This window comes from Atta colombica, unplaced genomic scaffold, assembly GCF_001594045.1.
Source record: "Atta colombica isolate Treedump-2 unplaced genomic scaffold, Acol1.0 scaffold198, whole genome shotgun sequence".
In the NCBI taxonomy this organism is placed as follows: domain Eukaryota; kingdom Metazoa; phylum Arthropoda; class Insecta; order Hymenoptera; family Formicidae; genus Atta; species Atta colombica.
This window is the reverse complement of record NW_017259291.1, coordinates 908,991-917,962: the sequence shown is the minus strand read 5'-3', so window position 1 is coordinate 917,962 and position 8,972 is coordinate 908,991. Positions and strand designations below refer to the sequence as shown.

The window sequence follows — 8,972 nt, the reverse complement described above, 5'->3', positions numbered from 1 at the left end:
TATATATATATATATATAAATGAATCGATATGTCTTCACTACTAAATATTATTTATGGGGGGGTTTATTAAAAATTTGTGAATAAATAGTACAGAACATAATTTATAGATTAAGTATCATTAAATGGAAATAATAAAATTAAACTTACAATCAATATCTCCCGTAGGTATCTTCCCATCGGTGGATTCATTCTCTGACACACAATCCAGAATACTAAGTAATGTCTTTGTTAAACTTAATAGATCATTAAAACTATAGAATCCAAAATAAATTAGATCACGTGCTAATTTAACAACCTAGCGAAATACGTAAGAGCAAAATTAATGAATTAATTATAGCTTATTATATATTTAAGAGATAAGTAGAGGAAATAAGCATAGGAAAAAGTATATACCTCAAATGTAAGCTTATTTTGCTCTTGATCCCCAAAAGACCACATTTTCGCGACAACGTTACATAGATAATCCTCAACAAACATGATTGTTGAACTAAATTTAGTACGAACAGCCTCTTTATTTTGGTCCGGCATTTTATTCGTATCATAACTAGAATTATGAAAAAGAAAACAAAAATTTTGATTGCTGTTTTCTATTCAAATTTTTATTAAATTTTTTTACGTACTCGTTTATGCTCATTTTAGGCGGGATTTCGGACCAAAGACGAGCATACTTTACGGGAGTTACTTGTTCTTGCGGATCTCTATCTACGTGAAGATGTAACATTAATCGGCAAAATGATGCGCGTAATTCATATGGCACTGTTTCATCTTCCATACATCTACAAAAGACAATATAATAGAAATTGAAATTGTCGAATGTGATTTAAGAATAATCCTTACTTTAAAAATAAATGTACAACTTACTTAAGTATAAGATCAATGTCCAAATGTAATGACAGATTATTTAATGCTAAATACTGTCTATTCAGGCACATGTTACTAAAAAGATTTAATTGATGCCTGTAATAATCTAATATTGCTGCGTCTTGAACATTTCCCATTTTTGCTCCTCTTGATAACTCGCTCAAAGACATTGATTTCTGCATTAAACATCATATTAATTTGCATATTACTACCTTTTAATAAACTACATATTAAGCTTACTAACAGCTCCACTATTCCATTCTAATACAACTTCAAACTCCTCTATAACAGTGATTTTTGGTTCAGCGTTTTCTTGCTTCTCATCGATATCTTCAACTTCTACCTGGGTTTTCACCATTCTGAAGTAAATAAAATATATCAGAGAGAAATTAACATCGTTTGTATTGTTTAGTATACTTACTTTGTTCCTATCAAAATATCCTTGTTCTTTTCACTAAGTACGCTTTTACAAATTAATTCTTGTGTCACGGCTATTGCTTTCTTATTAGAGATACACAGATCCGATAGGTAATCCAAAAATCTCGATTGCCAGTTACGCATATTTTTTCTAACGAGACCCACAAATGTCTCTATTTCCGCAGCTGTTATGTGTTTTTCCAACAACTTTCTGTTGTTATGTAAAAGCGCGGTAATAGTATCTTCCGCTAGAATATCGTAGCCAATTTGTTTTTGCATAAATGCAAAATGTTTAGCAATGTATTCCTATATAAAAAAAAAATATAAAAATATTTTTTAAATAATATATATTTACAATATATTGTAATCATTCAGTCATTCATGCATTCAAATTTCTTGTATCAAAAGCTCACAATACCTGATTCTTTCTATAATCCTGTTGAGAAAGTCTGAGTATTCGGTAACACAGACGAAACATGTATTTGTATGGCGCGTGTCTCGGATCGTTAAGCTCTTCTATCCTAAGAAATGGTCCCTCACCTTCTACAGATTCCAAGAATGGAGCCTGCAATTAAAGAGTCGTGAAACGTTCTCACACTGATATCTCTACACTATCTATTTAAATCACTTTACACTATCTATTTAAATCAATATCTACTTAAAAGTTAAAATACCTGCAATATTTTGAACAACTGGCCAAGAATGTATTGTTCGCGCAATAATTTTTGACGGTCCCTCACAGGACCATCCTTTACATTTGTCACAACTAGTTCTAATGCTTCAGATTTATTCTGTTCATTTTCTGATCCAGCAATAAAGTACACAATGTCCTGCAGCAAGCTAGTAACAGCTCTTCGTTCATTGTGTGAGATCGTACCTTTTTCTAGTTTACTATTCATTGCCGTCAACACCTTGCAAGCATCATTTGCGAAATCTAAATCGCGTACTTCAACTGGTGACACAGATCTCAAAGCAAATGCTTCTTTATCCTCTTTACTAGTCGCGCAACCCACCTAAAGAGTAATTAAAATGTCCTAATTTAATTAATATTTCTTCGATTTATAAACTTCACTTATAATATAATATTGATGCTTAAATTATATATACAATGTAATCACTAGAATATGCTAGAATACCTTCGACATCACAGGCTTCTCATCATCCTTATCGATCGGTACACTTGTTGAATGAACCCAAGTATTTGTGCATATGTGATGTAATCTCACAAAGGACGATTGCGGAACCAAACTATCGCCCCGCGTTAAAGTTGTGGGATCTAATTCAAATAATGAGCTAATCTCATTGCTGTGCGGCACCGACACTAATCTATAGACCGGTCCAGGTGGATCTATTAAATCATACGTACAAACGATCGATCCTTAATTAACAAGCAGTAAGTATTTTTATATAGAATAAGTTATGATACATAATCGATCATTTTCTAAATATTTAAAATACTGGATGTTATACTCTAACATATTAATTTCAAAGTATCTATAAATATTATACCGCGCTTTCCCTTCACGGATTCCCGTGGTTCATCCGTGTCAACCTCAGCAGCGAGATATTGGCCAGTTGCTAGATGTTTAAATCTGAACAGTGAATTCCAGTGACCAGCACCACCTCTACACGGATCGTGTTGCACCACCTTCATTAACAAATAAAGAACATTTACTTATAAAAATAAGATATGTCAAAAACAATCAGTATAAACGCAATAAGAATTCGAATAATAAAATGTTTGCAAAAAGTTTTGAATATTGCATGTTAAGTAAAAAAACATCTTCATAGATAAATTTATGTAAATTAAATTTATCTATGAAGATGCTTTTTTACTTTTTAAATTAGCTCACCTCGACTTCCCACAAGGCTTTGCTGCTGGTAGCCGCGGTAGCGCTGGTTCTGCCTGTCGTCCTGAGAAACACATGTTGCTTCTTCTTGTATTCGTCCATAGTTAAAAACTTTTCTTGCTCAGCGTGAAACAGTCGCACTACGTCACCGCCTTTGAGGATCTCCTCCTGGTTCTCCCGATGCTCCATGAAGAGGGTCACCTTCCAGGAGGTGGATGAATTCACAACATTAACTTCTTTACAGCCAGGATTGTCGCTCAGCTCGTAATTGGCGGCTACATGAAGACCTTGACGACCCGCGTTTACTGGCTCCATGATCACCTTGTCGCCGACGACAACACTATCGCCGTCGCTACGCAGCTTGTAGAACGGCATTATGTAAAACCACGAACCCTCGTTTCCATTCGCATCCAAATAAACCCTCATCGCGTTCTTTTCTAGTAATGCCGGCAGCCTCTTGTTAACCGTCAGGAACTTGTTTGATTTGAGATGCAATAACTGTCACAGACAAGTCATAAATAATTATATTTGTACACTGGTAGAGGTAAAAGAACAAGATAACTTAATCCTTTGATATATCGCGTATTTATATTATTAGCGTCTCAAATTAATTGCGATCCGAATGCTTCAGCGCACAGTCACATGTGAGATAATTAAATTTAAAAAAAAATTAAGAATTATTAGGTGTACAACTTTGCTTCCGCCGTTTTTTTTCCGAAATTCGAGGCTTTATTGTAAAAAACTGGTTATACATTTATGATTCAAAGTATTGTCCATCGCTGGCCACTACTTTCTCCCATCTTTCGGGTAGCGTACGAATCCCGCGTCGAAAAAACTGGTCATCTTTTGAGGCTATCCACGAATCGATCCAATTTTTTACTTCTTCATAAGACCGGAAGTGCTGGTCAGCCAGGCCGTGTGCCATTGATCGAAACAAGTGATAGTCAGAGGGAGCAACGTCTGGAGAATACGGCGGGTGGGGTAGGACTTCCCATTTCAACGTTTCCAAGTATGTCTTGACCACTTTCGCAACATGGGGTCAAACATTGTCATGCTGCAAAATCACTTTATCGTATCTCTCGTTGTATTGCGGTTGTTTGTCTTTCAATGCTCGGCTCAAACGCATCAATTGCGTTCGATACCGATCGCCTGTGATTGTTTCAGTCGGTTTTGACAGTTCATAATACACTACGCCGAGCTGGTCCCACCAAATACAGAACATGACCTTGGACGTCAAAATCACTGTTCTTGAAGCGTTGAAATCACTCACGACACGTTCTTTCACTAATAGCGGTCTCACCATAAGTATTTGAGAGCATTCGATGAGCCTCAGCCGCAGATCTCTTCATATTGAAGCAAAAAATTAAAACCTCCCGCAAATGACGAGAATTTGGCTCGTAAACTGACATTTTCAATCGAAAATAACTTTATGATGCAGACACAAATCGACTAATGTTTCTATGGGCTTATGTTGACAGATGCCCAAGTTTATTGTATGACGTCTATGATCTATTTATTTCGACCACCACTTACCGCTAAAGCCATCTATAGGAAAACGGCGGAAGCAAAGTTGTACACCTAATATATTGTATAAAAATAAAGAATATGTATTGTATTCATATTCACATTTAACTTTGACTGATTATTGACATTCTCTATCATATTTATGTTAATTCTTTGAGTTAAATAATATTTTATTTTTAACTTCCATGTATGTCAAAATATACATCAATCCATTTCTGCAATTAAATTTTTAGTTACAAGGTAAACAACATATGTGCCCAATAAATTAAATTTAATCAAGTACATTTCTTGAATTAAATTGTTTAACTCCATTACAATTAATTAAGTTAATGACATTGAGTAAGAGCAGTAATCTAGACAAATAAAAATAACTAATTACAATTAAAAATAACTAAAACTGAGTATAATTTGACACATATATAATTTGATGTATTATAAATTTAACAGTTTTCTATGTTCGACGCGTGTAAATATAATATAAATTTATTTATAAACGCACGCAGCGCAATATCGATAAAGTTAATCTGTATACTAATTGCTTATTCGTATATTTGCGTTTACAATATTCGCGGTGAGCAATTGGAACAAAATTGTATTTTGTTATGATAAATCATTTTGCAAGTTAAAAGGATATAATAAGTAGATAATTTTGCAATGTACAATACAACGTATAACGTATAATCGAGATAATATAAAATAAAGATGATTAATTAATTTATATGTAATACATCAACATGATACGCGAAAGATAAGAGAATCGATAATTCGATGAAGAATACATTATAGAAATTAATTGAACGTCTAATGGCGTCCTTTGCTACGATCGAAGATACAATCTATATACGTTTCAGGTACAATAATAACGTTCATTCCACGATGTTATCTCATCTGCCGATGATCAAAGTGCTATCTTTTCATACTTTTTAACAACAATCTGTTACAACGTGAAACAGAAACTTAATTATTTGTAAATTCAATAATAAGAAATAAGTAATAGCCATAACGGTCAAAGAGAGTTAGATCTTTAATGCTTAAATAATTCAATCTGAATTACTATATATACTATTGGGTTGTCCGGAAAGTTCGTGCCGATATTGAAGAAAAATTGAAACGCAGAAAATTTAAATTTTACATTACGTATGCATTTATTAAATTATATAGGTTAGTCGGCACGAAATTTCCGGACAACCCAATAGTATATATAGTAATTCAGATTGAATTATTTAAGCATTAAAGATCTAAACTCTCTTTGACCGTTACAGCTTTTCGGACAACCCAATATATATATTTGCATATATACTATATTTATAGTCATTCAAACTTTGCCTCGAATTGTTTTTCTGATCTTATAAACGCATTGTGTATAAATTACTGTAGTAATTATTGTAGTAATATCGCGAATTAAATTGATAAGCAATTTTAATAACTTGATGTTCAATCAGGCATCATATTAAGATGTTAATTATTTGTTACAGACTTAGTTTCGCCATTTAATGTCACTTCTATTTTCTGACATGGCAACAATATCGCGGAGAAAGAAAATCTCGTTAATTAACAAATACTTATACAAGGCAGATAACTACGTCAATACGATGGATGTACCAAACAGTTTTTATGATCGCTTTGCGAAAAAAGAAGGTGTTAAGAGGAAAGCCGCTCCCCTAACGATATTGATAAATCTATTATTATTCATATATATAGCTACTTTACGTTATAAGAATATGCGGTCAAGCATAAAGCGCTCAAGATATGCATTAATAAAATAATGTCACTCACAAGGGATTTTTTTCTAGCAAAAAAAGATTTATTTTCTTACCTGTATGACATTACCGTAAGAAACCACCGTACCCAGCAGTTTCTTGTTTTCAGTCTCATTTTGCTTTTTCTCAATTTCAGCCGCATGCTGAGAAAAAGATAAATCCTATTAAATAGCAATCGAGGAAAATAATAACAACTTCCATTAAATAATCAGTAAACAGATCTCAATATAAGAATGATTGAATATATCTAAGTATTCTGTATAGTGTTCATATTATTATGCATCTAGTTACTCTTCAGAGCAATGCGTGTTAACAAATATATTATATCCATTTCCAGTTTTAGAATATGTAAGAAAAATATGTCTATAAGTGAGTTTCCTGTAACCTCTTTAATTAAAAATATGAATTAATTAAACAATTTTATGCATCTTCCGCAACTTACGTGAAGTCTTTTCAGCAAGATAGCATCTGTGCCCGAACTCGCACTTTGTTTTGCTGCCTTCCAGAATTGCTTTTGAGCAGAGTACCGATTCATGGGACATATTTTGAAGAGGCAATCTAAAAAAAAAAAAATCAATACATTTCCTTATTACTCGAGTTTATTTTACGGAGGTATCAAATGTATAACCTCTTCAAAAAAATTATGGGAATTGAAAATTTATACTTTCCGTATAAAAATGAATGTTATACATATAAATGTATAAAACAGTTCAACAAAGTCAACATTTAATAATATATATTTAACAATACAATTTTATAATTTAAATGAAAATTTTCTCATTTTATTTTAATCTATTTTTTATTGGAACAATTTTTTATCTAAAAAAAAGATTCTAAATTGCTAGCAAACTTTTATATCATTTTCAAATAGAGTATAGAAAAATTTGTAATTTCTTTATTTTATTACACATTTTTAATATCATCTGCTTAAATTTTCGCGAAATAAATTGTTTAAAAAAATTAGATATCAAAAAAGTAGCCATTAATAATTAAAAAGAAAACAAAATCGATCAAAAAGCAAAGACAAAAACATCTAAAAAATATGAATTACCTCTGAATTTCTTCGGTGGATTCGACAAGTCTCCAGCTTCGGGACATACTACACACCTGTCATCGACCAACCTGAAAATAATATATACTGTCGAACTAAGAAATATATATATATATATATATATATATACGTGCAATATAATATATTAACCATTTTCAAACAGTAAATAAATAATTTCGTAAAATCGCTCGTACCAAAGAATAAAGTAAACATGTCTATCTTCTTTCGAAAAATAAAAACTATTATTAGTATACGAGTGTACATATCATAAAATAGAAAATATATTCTTTGAATATTTATTAACTTTGCTCGTTTTCTTTTATTGCAGTGACTAGTCTAATCATATCACACTAGCATATTACATATCACGTAACACTGATAATGAAGCTCCAGCGTGAAGCGGACATAATATAGCCACACCTCCGATTTTGCAGCTATGCAATATCGACTTAGCGGTCGAGTCATCGTTAATAAATGTGGTTCAGGTGGAGCGAAATAGCGACATATAGATCGATATTGAGGCAGATTCTGGCTTGTTTTGCGCCTGGCAGCTTTAAAGCATTGCGTAAAAATAGAAGAGAGAGAGAGAAAGAGAGAAAGGCTTTTATACCGTACGTAATCATGCGCGAAGAATTACCATAAAAACAATGTTTATGTTGCTATAAAAAATGTAGACACCTAAAAATAAATTTTAAAAAATCCACGTGTATTTTTTTATACGCTTTCTATTTTTATCTGTCACAATCGTAAAATTTCATGATCACAATTATTGCGTAAAAACTAAGCACATCAGAATCATCATTGTTGGCAAATTCTGCAATTTTTTATATTGTACATTACATGTATTGCGTATACGATTTTGTGTAGCGGAAAAAAAAAGTTTACAATAGAAATGTCGAAGTAGAACGTGACGTCATTTTGCAGTGACAAAGGTGCGATCGTAACTCGACAGACACCAAACGAACTATTGATCCAACTATCTCGCATTAATAGGATGTAAAATGATCCTACATCTTGCATAATATAATCGCGCAAGAACTCAGGTGAATAATTAGAAACGTTGTCGGGTTAAGCATGCATTAAATTACACAGAAATGTAAAGTATATACAACGTCACCGAGAAATAACAGCATGAAAAGTGTAGCTTGCAACTATCACATGCTCGGATTGCGACTCAATCTCGAGTACAAATCGAGATATCATCGCTAGCTTATCTGGATTTATATAGAAGCTAATAATTAAGATAACGAGTTAATATCACGTCGATTAACATTTTATTAATTAAATACGTATTGTAAGTTGTATCAAGATATATTTTCATATAAATCATGGTCCTTATCGCTGCATACATTAATTGTTTAGTGTTAACATCCATAAATCGTCTAATCGCATTTTTCCTCGACCATCTGTCTGAAAACTGCATTTTAAAATTAATACTTTTTTCTGACAACCATTGAAAATATTTGTTTGTTAACCGCTACTAAGTATGTATAAATATAAGCTTCTCT

At 32.3% G+C, this 8,972-nt stretch overlaps 1 protein-coding gene across 9 annotated transcripts in view; it reads right to left on the bottom strand.

Annotated features, from left to right (window-relative positions):
* LOC108687005 (inositol 1,4,5-trisphosphate receptor) overlaps positions 1 to 8,972 on the bottom strand; it is a 50,717-nt gene that overhangs the window by 14,229 nt on the left and 27,516 nt on the right. For all 9 annotated transcript variants that reach the window (XM_018192575.1, XM_018192574.1, XM_018192573.1 and 6 more), the window contains 14 exons: positions 7,465 to 7,535; positions 6,856 to 6,971; positions 6,470 to 6,556; positions 3,133 to 3,627; positions 2,789 to 2,927; positions 2,416 to 2,627; positions 1,954 to 2,292; positions 1,698 to 1,844; positions 1,284 to 1,585; positions 1,107 to 1,221; positions 863 to 1,038; positions 622 to 777; positions 395 to 545; positions 149 to 296 (listed from right to left, as the gene is read on the bottom strand). In XM_018192575.1, coding sequence (XP_018048064.1) covers positions 149 to 296; positions 395 to 545; positions 622 to 777; positions 863 to 1,038; positions 1,107 to 1,221; positions 1,284 to 1,585; positions 1,698 to 1,844; positions 1,954 to 2,292; positions 2,416 to 2,627; positions 2,789 to 2,927; positions 3,133 to 3,627; positions 6,470 to 6,556; positions 6,856 to 6,971; positions 7,465 to 7,535 — 2,654 coding nt within the window. The remainder of the gene's footprint in view (positions 1 to 148; positions 297 to 394; positions 546 to 621; positions 778 to 862; positions 1,039 to 1,106; positions 1,222 to 1,283; positions 1,586 to 1,697; positions 1,845 to 1,953; positions 2,293 to 2,415; positions 2,628 to 2,788; positions 2,928 to 3,132; positions 3,628 to 6,469; positions 6,557 to 6,855; positions 6,972 to 7,464; positions 7,536 to 8,972) is intronic.